The sequence below is a fragment of the Protopterus annectens genome, chromosome 3.part1, assembly GCF_019279795.1.
Source record: "Protopterus annectens isolate FY-2018-M chromosome 3.part1, PAN1.0, whole genome shotgun sequence".
Taxonomy (NCBI): domain Eukaryota; kingdom Metazoa; phylum Chordata; order Ceratodontiformes; family Protopteridae; genus Protopterus; species Protopterus annectens.
The window spans coordinates 3,316,057-3,335,748 of record NC_056732.1 but is presented as its reverse complement, the minus strand read 5'-3'; the positions used below and the strand labels follow the sequence as shown (position 1 = coordinate 3,335,748).

Genomic DNA, 19,692 nt, shown 5'->3' with positions numbered 1-19,692 from the left:
TACAGTTTAGAGTGAAGTGTTTCTACAGATCTGAAGGGTAGAAATCAATGTTTCTACATGGCATGTAGCTTGTTAGAGAAAGAACCTTGATTGAAGGGAGGTAAACCATCAGAAGGTCGTCTAAGTAGGAATAAACCTGAATCCCTCACGAAGGCAATGGCTGGAGCTAAGCACTTGGTAAAAACCCTTGAAGCAGTGGAAAGGCCAAAAGGTAAGGCAAAAAACTGATTGTGCAAGGAGCCCACCAAGAAACAATAAATTTCCTGTATTGAGGATGAAAAGGGACATGTAGGTAAGCATCCTTGAGATCTAGAGATGCTAGGAAGGAGTGTGACAGAATCACAGGGAAAAGGGTTTGCATGGACAGCATCCAAAAAGAAAGCACTTTCAAGGTGTTTAAATGGGAGAGATCTAGAATGGAATAGGTCTCCATGGACCATCCTTTCTTGGGGCAAGAAACATCCTGGAGTAAAATCCCTTTCCTTTTTGTTCTGAAGGATAAACATGGATTATGCCTTGTTGAAAGAGTTGGGCCTGTAGCTGAGGAAACGGATGGAGTTGGCAGGAAGGGGGATGAAGTATTCCTAGGAATGGTGGAAGAGACTTCCAAGTCAAAGTAACCCTTTGGGATGATGGAAAGGACCCAGGAATCCTGAGTGATCTCCATCCAGACTGAAAGGGAGAGAGAAAGAAGTGGAGACAGAGGCGTATGACTTGGAAGAATGGCTTATCACAAAGAGCCTGGTCTAGCCTGAAAGGGCTGCTGAGTAGTAGTAGCAGGGGCAGCAGATTTGATGGAGAAGGTCTCCTGTAAGATTTCTTAGAACTACAAGCAGGAGAAGCTGAAGATGAAGAAAGAGCAGGTCTTCTGACAAAATAGGTCTTGGCTGGAAAATTCCTATGGAATTTAGGGACTGGAGAAACAAGCAATTGTTCAAGGCCCTGGAGCTCTTTTATTTTCTCCTGCAGAGGTTTGAAAAGTTCTGTAGCAGCTAAATCGAAAAGTGCAGAATTATCCAAAGGAGCATCAAGCAGTTTGGCCTTTATATCATCAGGCAATAACTGGAGCCTTAACAAGGAATGTCTGTCTATGAAGAACAGATGCAGAGGCAGCAGCTCTAGCAGAAACCTCCACTACATCATAACTGCAACTAATGGAATGCCTAGCTACTTGAAAAAAAGATAGACAGGAGATTTAGAACCCGATAATTAACATCTGAATCAGGTAATTTGAATAAAGTCTGTGAAGCCTGGGAAAGCAAAGCCAGGAATTACTAAGACATGCGTGTCTGGTAATAGCCCTAACTGCCAAGGTGGAGGAAGTATATACCTTCTTACCTAACCTTCCCAAAATCCTGCTCTCCTTATCAGAGGAAAGTAGCTTAGCAGGAGACAAACAAGAAGTTTTGTCAGAGGCAATGGACACTACAGCTGGGTCAGCAGAGGGGCATTTGTAAAGAAACTTATGCTCAAGCTGGGACCTTATAAAATCTGTGAGGTCTCCAAGGAGCAGGGACTTGAGAATCAGGATTTTCAGAAGTGGAAGCAAAAGCATCCAAGAAAACAGGAAGAACAGGCAGTACTGCAGAGGGTGCAGGGGCTTCAGTTTGAAGAAGCTCATAGTAACATTTTTGATTCTCTGAAATCTGGGTAAAATTCTATTTAAAAAATTCCCTCATCTTATTAATAGTCTCCCCAAAAAGAAAGGGGAACCCCCCCATTAGTCTCCTCCTCAGGAGAGGCATATTCCAGAGGGGAAGGAATCTGGGTGGAGTATGCCAAGGAGTATTCATCAGAAGAGGAGACTTCAGGATCAGTTTCAAGGACATGGCATTCCAAAACCTGCCCAGATGACGCCAGAGACCCAGAAGGCTGCAGAGGAGATAATGTGAACCGTGGAATAGGGAGGGAAGTTGAAGAAACAGAAGGCCTCAGTGCCATCAGGGCTCTAATAAGCCCCTGTGGAAAAAGCATCCCAATCTGACTGAGTAGAAGGGACGTCAGGATGCTTTTTCGGTTTATTTTTAACTGGCTTCTCCACTGGAGAGAAGTCGGATGTAGGCCCAATGGCCAATACAACCCTAGGGAAAGGAAGAGGAGAATCCTTGGAGTCCTCGAATAAAACAAGCCGCGGTTCTCCCAAGTCACCCAAACTAGATGTCTACATGGCCTCGGATGTGCCAAGATCCACTTTGTCGGCTTCCCCCATGGAACCAGCCAAAGAAGCAGACCAGACCTCCGACCGTACCACCAGGTCTTCACCAACCTCAAGGGGAATGTTGAAGGAGGCAGGAGCAGCAGACAAGGATTCCAGTCTTAGCTTGCTAACCTTCCTCTTCAAAGTTGGTTCACCCAACAGACCCCCGGAACCCTCCATTGCGTCCCTAGCCAGACATTTAAGTCTCTGACTGTCAAGGTAAAAGTTTAAGGCCGACAGACGCAGCATCTTAGGCATGAAGGCCTGGCAAATAAAACAGGAATGGTGATCATGCCTAGGCCCCTAACAAAATAGCAAAGCTTGTGACTATCCTTATGTGGAATTTGCCTTCCACACCTGCACTTCCTGGATGACATGAACAATAACAAATGGCAGTAGCAAAAAAGTAAAACCCCAATGGGGTATTTATCTGAAATTGTAAGCGGACAAAAAGAATCGGACCTCAGACCGTATGTAGGAATCAATCTTTCCGAATGGCAGCAAAAATGTTCTGAGAATGGTATATGTGCAGCTGTCCCTTTTATGCCTGACGGTGTTAGGACCTACCTGCGACCTCCCCACGTACTGGCAGTGGCTATATAACCTTTTGTATACAGGCCAGATGTCTAGTTGATGGTGCGGAATACTACCCATATGTAAAGAATACTGCAACACTGAACAGGAGGTATCTTACTTGTCCAGCAAAGGTACAGCACAAGCAGACTTTTGATCCTTGAAAGCCCGCAGTGGAGTACTCCCTTCAGTAGCAGGAAAGCTATGAAGGACTTGGCACTCAAACCTGTGTTTTAAGCAGCTGAGCTGTAATGGTTTGGGCATGTGGAAGGTGTCCTGAAGCTTTAGAAGCTGGCTGGCTGATGCATCCTTGGTGGGATATAACCCATATATAGCTACAGATAATGTAGCAGTGATCAATATAATGAACATCTGTAGACACAAGGTTCAATCCAAAATCAAAGGCCTAAATCACTGATCTCAAAATAAGCCAATAAATTACAAAGCGTAAACCAGTTAAGTCCCAAAAAGGCAGCAAAGGTAAATAAACAGGGCCAATATGAAGAGTGGAGCAGAAAAGGAACCCTCCCCAAAGGAAAAGAACAAGCCAAACTGGCACTACTTCAAAGGGGAGAAAACCCTTCATTTACAGCAAAATAAGCCAGAAACGAATGACAGAGAAGAAGGTTATTGACCTATACGCAACCTCAAAAACAAGAGGGAAGGACAGATATTCTACAGCTAAAATTTTCACAGTAGCTGGGACTTGTCTGGATCCAAATAAAAGCATTCACTGGCAGGAAGAAACTGAACAGGAGAAAGATACAGGTATCATGGCATAAAATTTGGAAAATTGTATTCACTGAGCAGAACATGTGGGATGCACACAGTTCAATAGGTTAACAGATACTGAAACTGCACATCAGATCTGTGTCTAAAACACTGTTAATAGTAAGCAACAAATAAGGAAATAAAACATGTCAAGCTTGTTAACATGTCTAATCTGAAATGATGCCACTTATCTCAAGACACAGTTACCTTTTGAATGAGATGCACTTCTCTTATGACCAGCTTATCTTGTTTATAAAACTCAAATTTAGATGCAAAACAGTTTCTACGAACGGGAAATATGAAGATGATATAATTTTATTTTACAAATGTTTACATGCCGGCACATCTGAGGACAGCACACATGAAAATATATGACTGCAATAAACTCATTCCATTAAAAATGGGACAGGTTAATTCAAGTACCAAAAGGAAAACTGGCTAGGCTTAAAATGGCCCACAAGGGCAGCTAGCCTAGTACTTACCTGTGAAAATCATCAGGGTTAACCAGTTTAACAATAGCAGCACTTTACTGCACACTATCATCATGGTCTGTAACATACAGGGATAAAGCCGCAACTATCATCCACATGGTCAGACTTTGAATAGGAGCTTGGGCAATGGAAGAGCTAAGCTGGGGAGGATGAAATAAGAAGCTGGTGCTGATCACCCATTCTGAGGAAGGGAGCACCGATTTCTGCCAGCTTATAGGAAAATGATCAGATGCCTGACGTTTACTGATACACATGCAAGTGGGGGATTTGCACGGCATACTCAGAACCAGAGACTGTAGCCTTCATACGATGCAGGAAAAATGAACAAGCAAGGGAGAGGTCACACTAAGATGATGTTGGTGCTTACATCAGCAACTTGGTGGTGGTGGGGGGGGAGATTAGGGCCTTACTAGATGTTCTCCCATTTAGTATGCTAGCAAGGTCACAAACCCACTCCGCAACTGCCTGAATGACTATCCTTTTGGTCAGCTATTGTCCAAATGTGAGGGACACCTAGTACAGGGGAACACATGGACACACAAGAAGAGGCCTGATGGTTAGCATGCATGGACACAAAAAGGATACAGTGGAGGAAAAAAATTCATGGTCTTTTCTTTTGCCATCTCTGTATTTTTCTATTTAATTAAATGGCAAAACAGAGAGCACAAATAACTTTTTTCAGGGGTGGTCTATGAGCACTACTCTAAGTAAATTGCAGTGGGACACTGTGCAGTTGAGACATGTTAACAGCTCATAGCCTTAACTATCTCTGCTATATGGCAGACAAATGGAAGTACTGTCAAAAGTGTGAACAATACCTATGAAATGATTTCCATCCATCCATCAACCCCTTTTTCCACTTTGCACATGGGGTTGAGGTTTCACTTCGACAATCATCTGTAGCCAAGGTTTACACTGCTGGGTGGCTAGTCCTGCCATGGTAGCTCGTTCGTACCACACACACAGCCAATTTAGAGTGTCCAATCCACCTAAGTCTTTGGAATGTAGGAGGAAACTGGAGAACCTATGAAATGAATTCTTACCAAAAACTTTCAACACCGGAAAAGTAAAAAATGGTTCGGAGTCTATTTCAGAAAGAAAAAAAAAATTTAATTATCCTGTCCAAGTTATCCTATCAGTAAAAACATCATCCATACTGATCATAATGACAACTATATTACTCTATTACTCTGGGGTAAGAAACCAATATGCAATTATCTACTAAGTGAAGTTAACAGTGGTAAAAAAATATTCACATACATCATTAAAAGAAAATCCAAAAAGGAAAGCACTGATGAAAACCGTATGCAAACTGGAAAAGTGTTGCAGTACCCCACACTACGCAAGTTTTACAAGGCAGCACAAACACAAGACATGCATACTTTTAATACCACTGGTTCAAATCAAAGAAATAAACTCCTGTCAACAGACTTTTCTAACAGGCTGTTAGACCGGTTATCTCAGTTCAAACCAGTCTATCTTGAATAAGTCTTCCTTTTATTGTTTAAAGTCCTTGCAGCTTTAAAAAATTACTCCGTTCCAACAAGGCCAAATGGGTAATATTGTGGAAAATCATGGATAACTTTTAAAGCCTCATTGTACAGCCCGAGATCTGCAAAAGAAGAAAACATGTGTAACAGCAAAATTATATAAGATTATGAAGCAAATAATCTAAACACAAACTACTGTATTTTAAATGAAAAAAACTTTGCCAATCAAAATCTATGAAGACTATATCACAGTATAGCCCTGAACCCTCCCCTAATGATCTGAAACTCACTGCTATCACTCTGTACCCTATCTTACTCCCCTGTCCTCGTACTTTCTTCCTTTACTCCTTTCCAGAATAAGTACATTATCTCTGCTAAGCCCCCAATGTTCAACGCTCAACCTTCCAGTTTTACCTCCCTCACAATCACACTTGTCTTACTTAATACAACATATTCACTAGTTTTGGATCCCACTAGCTATTTATTACTCCATATCTTTTTCTTCGTACCTAGCTTATTAATTTAAACATTAATCGCTTTCTTATTTTATACTATTAAAACTCTACCTAAAGTCAGCTCTTCCTGCAGAGTATCAACTGTAACACCATATTCTCTGCCTCTCACTGCACTCTTCTACTCTGCTGTAGTATATTACACAATTTCACTATATAATTATGAAAATTCTTTTAGGTTTATGATTTATTCTTAAAATTGTATAGTGGCACTGTATAATTTTGAAGCTTTTCCCTGAGCCTCTGCTGAAAGAGGGCTAATTTTTCATCTCTGTTCACGTAAACAAAAACAAAAACGACACCTTTATAACAAGAGGCAGTGACGCATGAAAGCCATACGATGGTATCCCAACGGCATAGAAATGATTACATATTTTATAATTTCTCAGACAAGGGACTCTAGTGCACTCAAAACTCAAAAATACTTCATCCTCTAGAAAACAACTTACTTGAAGCTTTTGCCTTACAGACACAGCCTGAACATACCTCAAACATACTTTTACTATTTCCACCATTTCTCATAAATGTTGATCAGCTGTCAACTTAAATTTCCACTTTCTGTTCATTTGTAGATGTATGGTAAATGGAAAAGTACAGTTGTGTACACTTACCATAAATGTAGATGTTAGTGTGTATTCACTGTTGCAGTCATTACATTTGGGTAATCTGCTGGCATGTTGCCCTTAAGTCAGCCTGATTAACAAAGTCTTGGGTCCTGCGTCGGTTGCAGTCCCTTCTTCCATGACATCAGGTCGTCCGGGGTATAAAACATACAGCTGATGCCACTACATCAGTTTTTCTTGTCCCAGATGTCAGGTGCCCCCCAAATGGGGAGCAAAATATATACATATATATGTCCCGCGGTGGTGGTGCTGCGGTAGCGTTGTCGCCTCACACTAAGACGCTGTCCAGTTCGATTCTCAGCTAGAGCGTCTTCTGCATGGAGACATGCGTGAATGGTCGTACCTTCGCTGAAGGTTGTGCATCAGGGCTGGTAACTCGGCACGTAAAAATCATTAGCGGACCGGAGTTCCACTGTAACGACCCTAACCGGGAAAAGCCGAAAGAGGGGCTGGAGGGAGGGTAACCAGGACTGCAACAGTTAATACACTCTAACATCTACATTTATGGTAAGTGTACACAACAGTACTAGGTTCTTAGTGTTTCACTGCTGCAGCCATTACATTTGGGTAGAATCCCAAAGCTATGGTTGGGAGGATGGGTTTATACAGCATTAGGAGCAGCTATAAGGCCCTGCAGGACAGCGGTGGCAAAGCCAACTTTGGATTTGGAGAAGAGAGGTAAATGGTAATGTTTGGTGAGCATATGAACGGGGCTCCAGGTAGCAGCTTCTAGAATGTCTCTGGTAGGAATCCCTTTGAGAAAGGCTGCAGAAGTAGATGCAGCCCTGGTGGAATGAGATCTGATCCCTTTGGGGATAGGTTTATCACGGTGCATATAGCAGAAACAAATACAATGGCTTATCCATTTGGAAATAGTCTGCCTTGAAATAGCCTTTCCTCTGTCCCTGCAGCAAATGCCACCAATAGTTGTTCAGATTTTCTTAGAGATTTTGTCCTGTTTAAGTAGAACCCAAGTTGTCTGTGTACATCCAATGAATGCAGAATCCGCTCACCCTTGTTCTGTGGATTGGGGAAGAAAGTTGGCAGATGAATGGTCTGATTAAGAGCCACACTGGATACCACCTTAGGCATAAAGGATGGATTAGTCCCGAGAGCCATCCTGTCCGGATAAAAAATAATGAAAGGCTCCACCGTCATAAGAGCCTATAATTCTGAAATCCTTCTAGCTGAAGTGACTGCTAAAAGGAAAGCTGTTTTCCAAGAGAAATTTTAGGTTCGCAGTAGCAGCTGGCTCAAAAGGAGGGAGAGTGAGTTTTTCCCCAAAACAAAATTGAGGTCCCATGCAGGAGTTGGTGCTCTCCTGGGAGATCTTAAATTTGTGGCCCCTCTGAGATACTGCTTTAGCAGAGGATGAGAGAAGAGGGGAGGCTTTTGTGTTGTAATGAGCTGAAATGGCAGAGGCGTGGATTTTTATGGAAGGAAAAGATAGGCCCTTGTGAAGCATCTCAGTGAAGTATTGCAGAATCTGAGGAATATTGGAATATTGGGCATTGCTGTGCTTATCCCTTGTGACTGGTTCCAGGCACAGAGGCACAGAATCTTTTCCATTTGTCAGCATAAGATTTTCCAGTACTAGGCCTTCTAGCCGCCAAAGTGACATGCATCACAGATTTGCTGAGCGATGCCAAGGGTGAAATTAGATGATTAGCCACGCTACAAGATTCAAAGTTTGGAGCTGAGTGTGCAGAATTTGGTAGTTCTGCTGAGATGGTAGGTAAGGTGTCTGAGGCAGGTGCCATGGAGGAAGGTGTGACACAATCATTTTTCGCTTGTCCGGTCTGACTTTACTAGGACTTTGGAGAGCAGAGGCAGAGGGAGGAAAAGCAGACTGAAGTTTTTCCAACTGAATGACAGAGCATCCACTTTCCAAGCTTTTTTGTGATGAACTCTTGTGCAGAATTTGTCCAACTGATAGTTTTGGGGCGAGGCAAAAAGATCTATGTCTAGGCTCCCCCATTTGAATGTCAACCTGTTGAAAACTCGGGGTTCCAGTTTCCATTCGTGTGGGTCCATAACATTTATGCTTAGTTCGTCTGCCAGAGTATTTAACTTTCCTGGCAGGAATTGAGCTTGTAGATGTATTTGATAAGTCAAGGCCGTATTCCACAATGCCATGGCTAGTCTGCAAAGGGGCTAGGAATATGTACCCCCTGCTTGTTTATGTACCACATGACTGTGGTGTTGTCTGTCTATCAGTAGTTGTCCTGGATGAAGGTAGTCCTTGAAGGCTGTCAGAGCATTCTGTACAGCTAGCATCTCTTTCTAACTGATATGTAGGTGCATTTGATTGGGCCTCCATTTGCCCTGAATGCATTTCCCTACCAGATGCGCCCCCCAAGCATAGTCTTATGCGTCTGTAGTTAAGGTCTGAACAGCAGAGGGTGGAGTAAATGGCAGTCTCTTGTTTTGGCGGCAGGCCTCTGCCCACCATAGGAACTCTAGTTGCAGGCAAGGTGCAATAGGAATCATTGCTTCCAGGCTGTGACAATGTTGACTCCATAAACTTTTTAGGTACCAGTGAAGTTTCCTCATATGCAGTCTTGCATATGGAATTAGAAGAATGCAGGAGGCCATGAACCCCAAGGCCTGCAGAATTTGTCTTGCAGATAGCTGGGTTTTTGTGGCCACCTGTTTGAAGTAAGTCATCAACTGAATTTGCTTTTCTGGCGCAAGTAAGTCATCTGGGCAGTTGTATACATAGGTTGGTACTAGGCTATCAGCCCTAGGGCCTATACGAGCCTAGCCATAACAATTCCCTGGCTATTTCTTCCCACACTATTTACTTCCCTGAACCCCTGTCTAGCAGGGCGACTGATGTGATCCTTGGGGTGAATTTTTTTCTCCCATCCAATCATAAAGGTTCCTTTTGAACAGGGCCAAAGAGGCACTCTGCTTGACATGTATGGGCAACCTATTCCAGAGTCTGGGGAGTCTCTGGGTCAGGAACCTATCCCTCCAGCAGGTTTTGTTTATTGTGATGACAAGGTTTAGATCCCTGGAGCGTGTGGCTCTGAGGGATTGGGATTTCTTTAAGTGTAGCATATCCAACAGCTCTGGGTTTGATATGGCCTTGTATGTTAAGCAGGGATCGCCTCTGAGTAGACTATATGTGACAGAGTATAGCTGAGTTTAAGGCGGTCAGCGTAGAGCATCTGCTTTAGGCCTGTGATTCTTTTAGTGAGGTATTTCTGCGGCCTTTCCAGTTGTTGCAGATGTCTTGAGAGGTACATACCCAACGAGGCGTTGTATTCTACAATGGGTCTAATGAGGGATGAGTAGAGTGGGACAATGACCTCCTATTTCCTGGATGAAAAGCCCTTAGTGATGAGATGTGCCACATAGAAGGATTTCCTGACTGTTGTGTCGATGTGGTTAACGGAGGTGAGACCACTGTCCACCTGTGTCCCTAATTCTCTTATCACACCTATATGGTAATTCACGGATACATGTTTTTTCCCAAAGGGAATAACTATACATTTCTTGGCATTGAGCTTGAGCCCATGGCTCTGGCACAAAGCATCTGTTTCTGTAAGGCCCTTATGTAGAGTATCCACATCATTTGGGGATTCAATAATGGCTCCCAGTTTGCAGTCATCTGGGAACTTTGTTAGCCAGAGTTCCTTAGTTTTGGCCTATACTTCAGAGAAGTAGATGCCAAACAAGAGTGGTCCCAGGACTGAACCCCGACGTACTCCACTTGTCTAGAGCTAGATTTGGAGTCTGCTACTTTTACAGTGTGGGTTCTAATCAGTAAGCCAGTTAGCAACCTATTGGGTGACGTAGGGATTAATACCCAGCTTAGTGAGTATCTATGATTCCAGAGTGGGGGATGGTGTCAAAGGCCTTGGCAAGGTCTAGATAGGCTGTGTGGACCACCTTACCCTGGTCTATGGCTCTGGAGACTGATCGAAGAAGTCAATCAGGTTCAGGAAACAAGATCGGCCCTTCACGAACCCAAACTGGGTGGAGTCCAGTGTTTGAAGGTTGCCAATGTCTTTGTTTATAAAGTTCCATGATAATGATTCAAGCTTGCACCCAGGAATGTAATTTTTTTTGAGAGGGTACCAGTTGTGATTTCTTTTAGTTTATGGTGTACCCCAAGACAAGTTAGTACCCTTTTTACAAACGCCAGATGCTTTAGAAGAGTGTCCTTGTTTTCTGCCTGAATTAGACCATCGTCCAGGTATGGATAAATTTGAATATTTCTTTGCCTGCAAAATGCAATTACCGGTGCCAAGCACTTTGTGAAGACCCTGGGCGGTGGGCGCAGTAGATAAGCCAAAGGGCAATGCAGAGAACTGGTAATGGACATAGCCTGCTTTGAAGCGGAGGTATCTTCTACAAGATTCCCTGATTGGTATATGCAGGTAAGCTTTTTTTTTAAGTCTAGAGTTACCAACCAGGCATCTTTGCCTAGCATAGGTAGTAACTGCTGAAGAGTCAGCATCTTGAATTTTGGAATGTCCAGAAATGTATTTAGAATGGATAAGTCCAGAATTGGACGCCATGATTTGTCTTTTCTGGGTACCAGGAAACGTCTTTAATAGAAAACTTGTCCCTTTTCCTCTTCTGGTACTGGTTGAATAGCCCCCCATATTTCATGAGGGACAGAACTTGTTTCTGGGCCTTTGCCCACTGATTTGGAGGCAGATCTGGCCATCCGTTTGGGATTGGCAATGTGTAGAAATGAAATCTGTATCCCTGGGATACTATACTTAAAACCCATTTGTCCTGGGTAATCAGTTGCCAGTTTCGTGCAAGAAGTGCCAGCTTTCCCTCCAAAGGGGCGGCCAAAAGGTAAGTGCTTGGTGATTGTAAAGGAAAGTCATTGAGACTGTTTACCATAGGGAGGTGCCTTGTTGCTTCCAGGTTTGAAGGTGGAGGCACCCCATTGTTTTATTCCAAAAGTTCCTTGTGACAAACTTGGAGCCTTTGGAATGTCTGGATTTGACTTGAGCGGCTCTCGAGGGAACTGGAAAGGACAAGTTCTTAGAAGGCCAGTGCCTACTAAATCTGGGTGGCTGCACTTGTAAGAAATCTTTCACAGTTTGCAAAGATTTAGCTTTATCTTGCATCTTTTTTAAAACTTCTTCTGCCTTATTACCAAAGAGACTGTCCTGTTGTAAAGAAGCATCCAACAATTTTGCTTTAACATGGTCAGGCAGTTTTTGCTCTTTGAGCCAAGCATGCCTCATCACAGATCCAGTTACCGCAGCCCTGCAAAGAATCAAAACCACATTGCAAAGTATGTTTTCCAGCTTATTCAGATGAATGTACTAAATCATGCAACTTTATTTTCCACACAGTCAGAGATGAACATCATTTTCTGCTTAAGTAGACCCATGACATGCTGTTATTTACGCATATGAAATTGACAGTTTAAAGCCCCTATTGCCAAGGTTGCAGACGTGTAAACCTTCTTACCCCATCTATCCAGCGCCCTGGAATCTCTGTCAGAAGGGGTAGGATTTTTAGCAGTAGAGGCCTTAATGCCCTTGGGACCCTGAGAAATGGTTTCAGGATCAGCAGTAGGGTTTTTGACAAGAAATTTGTGGGGGTCAGGAATCCTGTAGTATCTGTCTGGCTTACTAGTAGCCGGAGGAAGAGAATCAGGTGTCATACTGGATTCTGAAAAATCAACAATGTCTAGAACAGGAGGTATAGCCAAAGGTCTTTGCTGAGGAAGAAGAAGAAAATCCCCAAGTCTCTTTTTAGATTCAGAGAAATCCTGACTTTCCCAGTGGAAGTGTTCCTTAAGGTATGTAAAGTTTCTCCAAAAGAGAAATCCTCAGGGGGAGAAGCAGAAGGGATGGAATCTTCTGCATCAGAGTCCTCATAAGTAGGTATAGATAAATCCCGTTCAGAAGAAATAGAAACCTGATCTGAAGATTCATAGTCAGTGCCTTGCCTAGGCTTCTTAGTGGGAGAGGGCTGGCTACCCCTGATCAAGGTAATTAAATCCAGCCATTTTGATAATTTTTTAGGCATTGGGGCCTGTACATGTGGCACAAACGTTATTTTTTTAGACATAGAAGTAGATTCTGGCCTTAGTTTTGAAGATGGCGTCTGTTTAATATACAGATCTTTAGGCCTAAAAACACCCTCAGAAGTCGGTACCTGCACAACGGCTCCGGACCCATCCAAGGTAGAGACATCCACGGGTTCAATACTTAAAAGCATCTCGCGGCATACCGGACTCTGAATGGGTCTCAGTAGAGGCCTGCAAATCAAACAAGTAGCAGGTATCCGGGGCTGCGAAAGCACCTCACTGAGTACCGGCGACTGGCTTAGGAGAAGCGTAGTCAGTTTTGGACCTCAACAGTCTGTCTCTCTGTTTGCATTTTTTAGGGATTCTGGTAGTCTGATTGCTAACCAACGACATTTCTGGATAGTTAAATCTTGAGCCAAAATATTTAGAAGCAAAAATATACCGATGTTTAATAGTGCGTTGATTAAATTTAGCACAAAACCAACAGCAAGGCACGTTGTGGTCAGGGCCTAGGCAAGGAATACAGTACAAATGAAAATCCTTGTGAGGTATTTGCTTCCCACAAGTAATGCAATTATTAACTTTTACTGACATCGGTAAGGAGCAAGAAAAAGTTTCCCCAATGGGGTAGTTAAGACTTCAGTTCTGAAACTCGAAACCGAAAATTTCAGAAGTTGGCTGACCTGCACTGGCGAACTTTCTGCTTCGGGCACTGCGCGGCAATTAAGACTGATGTAATGGCGTTGGCTGCATGTTTTATACCCCTGACGGCACAGGAACCAAGACTTTGTTAATTGGTTTGTTAATTTGGTTTGTCTTTGTTAAAGACAAAGGGCAACCTGCCAGCAGATTACCCAAATGTAATGACTGCAACAGTGAAACACGAAGAACATCTGGGGAAAGGTGGGATAAAAGTTTCAGAAGGGGATTTGCTAGGGGGCAAAGGTCAATGTGGAAAGTACATGCAGTCAAAGACTGAAGCTTCTAAGCACTGTGGATGGTACACAAGAGGAACACGTGAAAAGGTACTTTCTCAAATAGCTTTCTTTAGAATTTGAATTTTTAAAGACTACATTAACATAACACTAAAAGCTGCACGGTTTTTAGCAAACACCTATTTGTGACTACCCTGAAGGCAGTGGGGTATTTATTCCCCCGCAAATGACTTGCAAGTCTCTTCTGTACTACTAAATGAAAAACATGTGGGGTGGGGTCTTTCTGGATTAGGACAAAGGGAAAAAACATAAGCAGAAAACAAAAACAGGCAAGTATGTACACTAGCAAATCCACAGGTAATAAAATTAATTCAGATTCTTGTTATGGTCATGAAGGGCACCTCAACTAGTGCATCATAAACACAGTAAAACACAAAATGATAAAATAAGCAGTACGACAACTTGCAAAGACGACGACAAGTAAAGCAGCTGATCAGTACAGAAACATCTTACAATACTAAGCAGCTCCTGTAGTATCACTTATCAAAGTTGGTAAATGACATACAATGCACGTCCAAATAGTGTGACTAGTAGTACAACAAATGAGTACTGCTCTGTCCATAAAACAATCTATTGAAGTAGCTATGCTTCTGGAGGAAAGTAAGTTACTTTGTTGCTGATTTCCTTATCACATTTAGGGAAGGGGTGGTGCAGCAGTTAGCATTGCCACCTCACAGCAAGAGGTTCTCCAGTTCGATTCTTGGCTGGGGTGCCTTCTGTGCAGAGTCTGCATGTCCTCCCTGCGGTCACGTGGGTTTCCTCCGGGTGCTCCGGATTCCTCCCATATCCCAAAGGCATGCTACAGGTGGACTGGACACTCCAAACTAGCCCTAGGTATGAGCGTGGTGTGTGCCCCTTCTGTGGGAGGTTTGGCATTAGGCTGGCAACTCGACACCGTAAAACTCCACTGCCAATCTTTTTGTCGACCATTGTTCTGGTGTGGCGACCCCCAACAGGAAAATCCGAAAGGGGAAGATTTGGGGGTGGGGACTCAACAGGCCACACTGCAGTGCATTTTTCAAAAAAAAAAAAAAAAAAAAAAAAAAAAACTTTTATACTTATAACATTTCATCCATGTTGTCCGATTTTCGTCCAGTTTAAACATATGGGTTTGATAGATCCAACCTTAGCACCAACTTTGAAGCTTCTTCAAAGATCCAGAGATCCAGAGCTCCAACTCCTCTCCTACCCACAATTCCCTGGGCTCCACCTTAGTTGCTTAGATTGAGTTTGTCCCAACCCATCTTTGATGTCAGAACCAACCTACAGACGAAACCCCCAAGTAAGAAATTCCAAACCTGAAGTCTCACACGACTGTGCACAGACAGGGAATAAAAATTCACTCAATCATCTCAAAGCCACAGGTGACAAATCTAGAAGGGAGCTGGAGGGAAGGAATTTGAACTGGATGAAAATCAGATAAAATGGATCTAATGTTATGGTAAGTACATAACTTTCATATCCAATGCGGTCTATTTTCGTCCATTTCAAACATATGGGACAGAATTCCAAGCTGTCAAAATTGTGTACACTTGCCATAAATATAGATGTTAGAGTGTATTCACTATTGCAGTCATCACTTGTGGATTATCCCTGCTGGGAAGCCCTCAGTCGGCCTGAATACCAGAGTCCAGCTTTTCCCCTGTGCTGGCTGTTGTCACCTGCGTAGTGATGTCAGGTCATCAGTGGTATAAAGGAGAGCAGCTGGCACCATTACATCAGTTTTTCTGGCCCTAACCTGTCGGAGTCCCTTGAAGGGAATGTAGAGCCTCTGGTGGCCCAAGGCCACAAGAATGACGGTTAATAAAAATAAAAAAAAAATAAAAAAAATGGAAATAATCTCCAAAAAGGATAAGATTAAGGGGGAAGGTGGGAGGGAAAACAGGACTGCAGCACTCAAAACATCTACATTTATGTTAAGTGTACACAACTGTACTATGTTCTTCGTGTTTCACTGTTGCAGTGTCCAAGTGGCAGCTTCCAGGATGCCCCTGGTAGGTACTCCTCTAAGGAAGGCAGTGGAAGTAGAGGGTGCCCTAGTGGAATGTGTTCTGATAGATTTAGGAGGAGCTTTTCCATGAAAAGTGTAGCAGAACTGTATGCAGTGAGACATCCATTTTGCAATGGTCTGTTTGAAGATTGGCTTTGCCCCAGGGAAAGAGGGGAAGCCTACCAACAGTTTATCAGTCTTCCTAATGGACTTTGTTCTGTCCAGGTAGTATCTTAACTGTCTGTGCACATCCAGTGTGTGCAGAATTCTCTCCCCTTTATTCTGAGGGTTTATAAAGAAGGTGGGGAGATGTATAGCCGGGTTTAGGTTCACATCTGATACTACCTTTGGCATGAATGAGGGATTAGTCCGGAGATGCACCCTGTCTGCATGGAAGATAAAAGGTTAAGTGGCCATGAGTCCTAGAAGTTCTGACTCCCTCCTAGCTGAACTAATAGCAGAGTAAGGCAGTCTTTAGGTGTGCTGATGCAGCTGGTTTAAAGGGAAGCAATGTCAGTTTTTCTAAGACATAGTTCAGAGGTCCCAGGCTGGAGTGGGTACCCTTCTAGGAGGCCTAATGTTAGATACACCTCTGAGGAATTGCTTAATCAAAGGGTGAGAGAAGACAGGCTGTTTAGCATGAGAGTGTGCTGAAATGGCTGAGATGTGGATTTTAATGGAGGAAAAGGGAGGCCCTTGTTAAGTAGCTCCACTAGGTAGCCCAGAATACGTGGGAGGGATGGCTGGGAGCTGCTGTGACCTTTTGATAGGCACCAGAAGTTGAATCTTTTCCATTTCTCTGAGTAGGATTTCCTGGTGCTGGGCCTTCTGGCTTCCTTAATAATGTCTAGGACCGGCTTGCTCAATTGTGGGTTATCCCCGGTCCCTGGGGGATAAAGCCATGCAAAAAGTTTGAGTGTGCAGGTTTGGATGCAGCATCTCCCCTCTGGCTTGTATCAGGAGGTCTGCAGTTAATGGCAGGGGCCTGCAAGGCTCCTTGGTCAGGCTGAGCAGCAAGGGGTACCAATGTTGCCTGGGCCAATCTGGTACTATAAGGAATGCTTTTGGTCCTTCCTGCCTTATTTTGAGCAGTACCCTTGGGAGTAAGGGTGGGGGGGGGCGCGCGCATAAAAGAAGAGATTGGCCTACTGGAATGAGAGAGCATCCACTTTCCAAGCTAGGGGATGGAACTCCCTGGTGCAGAATGTGTGCAGCTGATTGTTGCGTTGTGAGGCAAAGAGATCCACATCTGGTTTCCCCCAGGCCTGGGTGATTTGGTGGAATGTCCCCCTTTTGGAGTTTCCACTCGTGGGGGTATAAGTAGTTTCTGCTTATATGGTCTGCTAGGGTGTTTGTTTACCCCTGGGATGTACTGGGCTATCAGGAATAGGCCCATAGAGGAGGCTGTCTGCCAGAGGCGCATGGCTAGTCGGCATACAGGGTAAGAGTGCCCCCCCCCCCACGTCTGTTTTTAGGAGGAGGACTCTTGGTTTTAGGTGGTCTTGGAAGGATGTGATAGCCTTGTGAACTAACATCACTTCCTTTAGATTGATGTGCCAATGAAGGTGCCCAAGGTCTCAAGAGCCCTGAGGGCACCAGGTATCTAAATGAGTGCCCCAAGCTAGGTCTGAGGTGTCTGTGGTGATAGTCTGGCCTTGTGGTAGGTAGGTGAACAGAAGGCCCTAGTTCTGAGTGCAGGCCTCTGCCCAGCAAAGAAACTCATTCTTTATGCATGGAATGAGGGTGAGAGTGGTCTCCATAGATGGAGTGTTGGCATCAAAAGGTTCTTTAGGTACCACTGGAGTTTCCTCCTGTGCAGCCTGGCCAGGGGAATAATCAGAATGCAGGATGACATGTAACCCAGTGCTTGCAGAATTTTCCTTGCTGTGAATTTTTGACAGCTAACTGGGAGAAGTAATTTGGAAGAAAGCATTGTTCTTCCGGTGAGAGGAAGGCTGTGTCCAGGAGTGTGCCCAACAAGGTGATCTGCCTGTAGGGCTTAGGTTTGACTTTTTCCTGTTGATAGTGAACCCTAGAGAGGTTAGGGTTGTTTGTACAAAGAGCAGGTCCTGTAGTAACTTCTCTTCGTTGTCTGCTTGGATTAGGCAGTCGTCCAGATAAGGGTAAATCTGGATGTTTTGCTGTCTGTAGAAGGCAACCACTGGGGCCAGGCATTCTGTTCAGATCCTGGGAGCCGTAGATAAGCCAACAGAGAACTGAAAGTGTTGTGAGCCTGCTCTGAAGCGTAGGTATTTTCTGCAGGACTCCCCCTTGTGGGAGTATGAAGGTTGGCATCCTTTAGGCCTAGCGTGGCTAACCATGCATTTTTGCACAGCATTGGTAAAAGTTTTTGAAGAGTTAGCATTTTGAAATTTGGGACCTCTAGGAAGAGGTTTAGAGTGGACAGGTCGAGGATGGGTCACCAAGTGCCTTCTTTTCTTGGCACTAGGAACAGTCTGGAATAAAAACCTTTCCCTGCTTGCTCCTGTGGCACAGGCTCCACTGCCCCTTGAGCAAGTATGTGCACTTGTTTTAATGCTTCTGCCCACTGATTTGGAGATAGATTTTGGTAACCTAAGGTTGGGACTTGTTGGAAGGTAAATTTCTAGCCCTGAAAAATGATTTTTAATACCCACTGGTCCTTTGTTACAGATAGCCAATTTTGTTTGTAAAGGGATAGCCTTCCTCCTAACCTCTGATGGGGGGGTGAGACTGGGAGTCATGGAGTGAGTGGACTTGGAACTCTGCAAGACCTCCCTTGAACTAGGGTTACCACCTGTCCCACTTTGCGAGGGACAGTCCCTCTTTGGGCAGTTGTGCCCTGACAAGAAATTGTAAAAATGGCAAATGTCCTGAGATTTTAGGACAAAATTATTTCTTATATTTTATGTAATAGTTGCATAAAACAGTTATTCGGAATCTGAAATACCTAAATGTTATAAGAAACAGAATAAGCAACTAAAATGCTACAAGAATAAGCTTTTATTTAGGCAAAACAGTTAAGTTCTGTCCTTTGTACTGGCCGTGTGTGTGCCGGCCTGTAAAATCTGATATCTGTACCAAACATGTCCCACTTTGGCCATTTGAAAAGGTGGCAACCCTACCTTGAACCTGTCTATTGGGGGCTGGGAAAGACCAATGCTTAGAGGGAAAGTTTCTGCTGAATCTGAGAGGAAGTCTTATTGTTTGCATAGATTTAGCTTTATCCTCCATCTTTTTGATGAGCTCCTCTGCTTTTGATCCAAAAAAGTGGTATTTATCCAGGGGGGTTCAAGTAGTTTTGATTTTACATGATCAGGCAGTGGCTGTTCTTTTAGCCATGCGTGCCTCCTAATGACTGAATCTGCCACAGCAGCCCTACTTGAGGCTTCTACGGCATCAAATCCACAGTGCAGAGAGTGTTTAGCTACTTGAGAAGTAGAGTGCAGAAGAAGATCTACTAACTCTTTGGAAGTATTAGTGTCAGGTAAAGATGAAACTTTGTTTCATAAGTTCCATGATGTGCTGTTGATATTTTAGCATATGGAACTGGCAGTTAAAGGAACACTCCACCCTAGAACTAAAAAAATATGTTTTTTTCAGTCTATCTTTGTTTCCAGACCTATTTTAACACCTAAAATTGACTCCAAGTGTTTTATTAGTAATTTTAGATAGTTTACCACAACATGGCTACCGATGGGGCTTGCTATATCAACGTGATCTTCTCCTTCAAGCCTTTCTCTTTCCCATAAAGCATTTCAAGTCTCCTTTCTGTGACTCATGCCAGACATAAGGAAGTAACAGTGATTTCCCATGCCATTGACATATAATGGGAAATCTGTGACTCATTGTCAGTTTGGATTCCTTCTGTGTTAGGCCTGCTTCTTTTCTGTTGCTAATCACCCTCATTTGTGTTTAGATCAGAGCTTGCTTTACAGTATAATTTGAAGTTATCTAGCAGCAGACAGAGTTGTAGCTAAACTGGATGCCTTTGTTCTAAGTGTTCTTTTGTAGTCCTGCTTGAATTGAAAGTCCCCTCCTCCCACACTACTGCAGAGGTG

At 43.6% G+C, this 19,692-nt stretch overlaps 1 protein-coding gene across 1 annotated transcript in view; it reads right to left on the bottom strand.

The window, feature by feature from the left end:
• Positions 1-3,838: 3,838 nt before the first annotated feature.
• The window catches only part of RPA3 (replication protein A3), a gene marked incomplete in the record, with an annotated part of 210,183 nt that continues 194,329 nt past the window's right edge, over positions 3,839-19,692 (bottom strand). Inside the window, 1 exon segment of the mRNA XM_044066489.1 lies at positions 3,839-5,644. Within this exon segment, the coding sequence (XP_043922424.1) occupies positions 5,562-5,644 (83 nt within the window).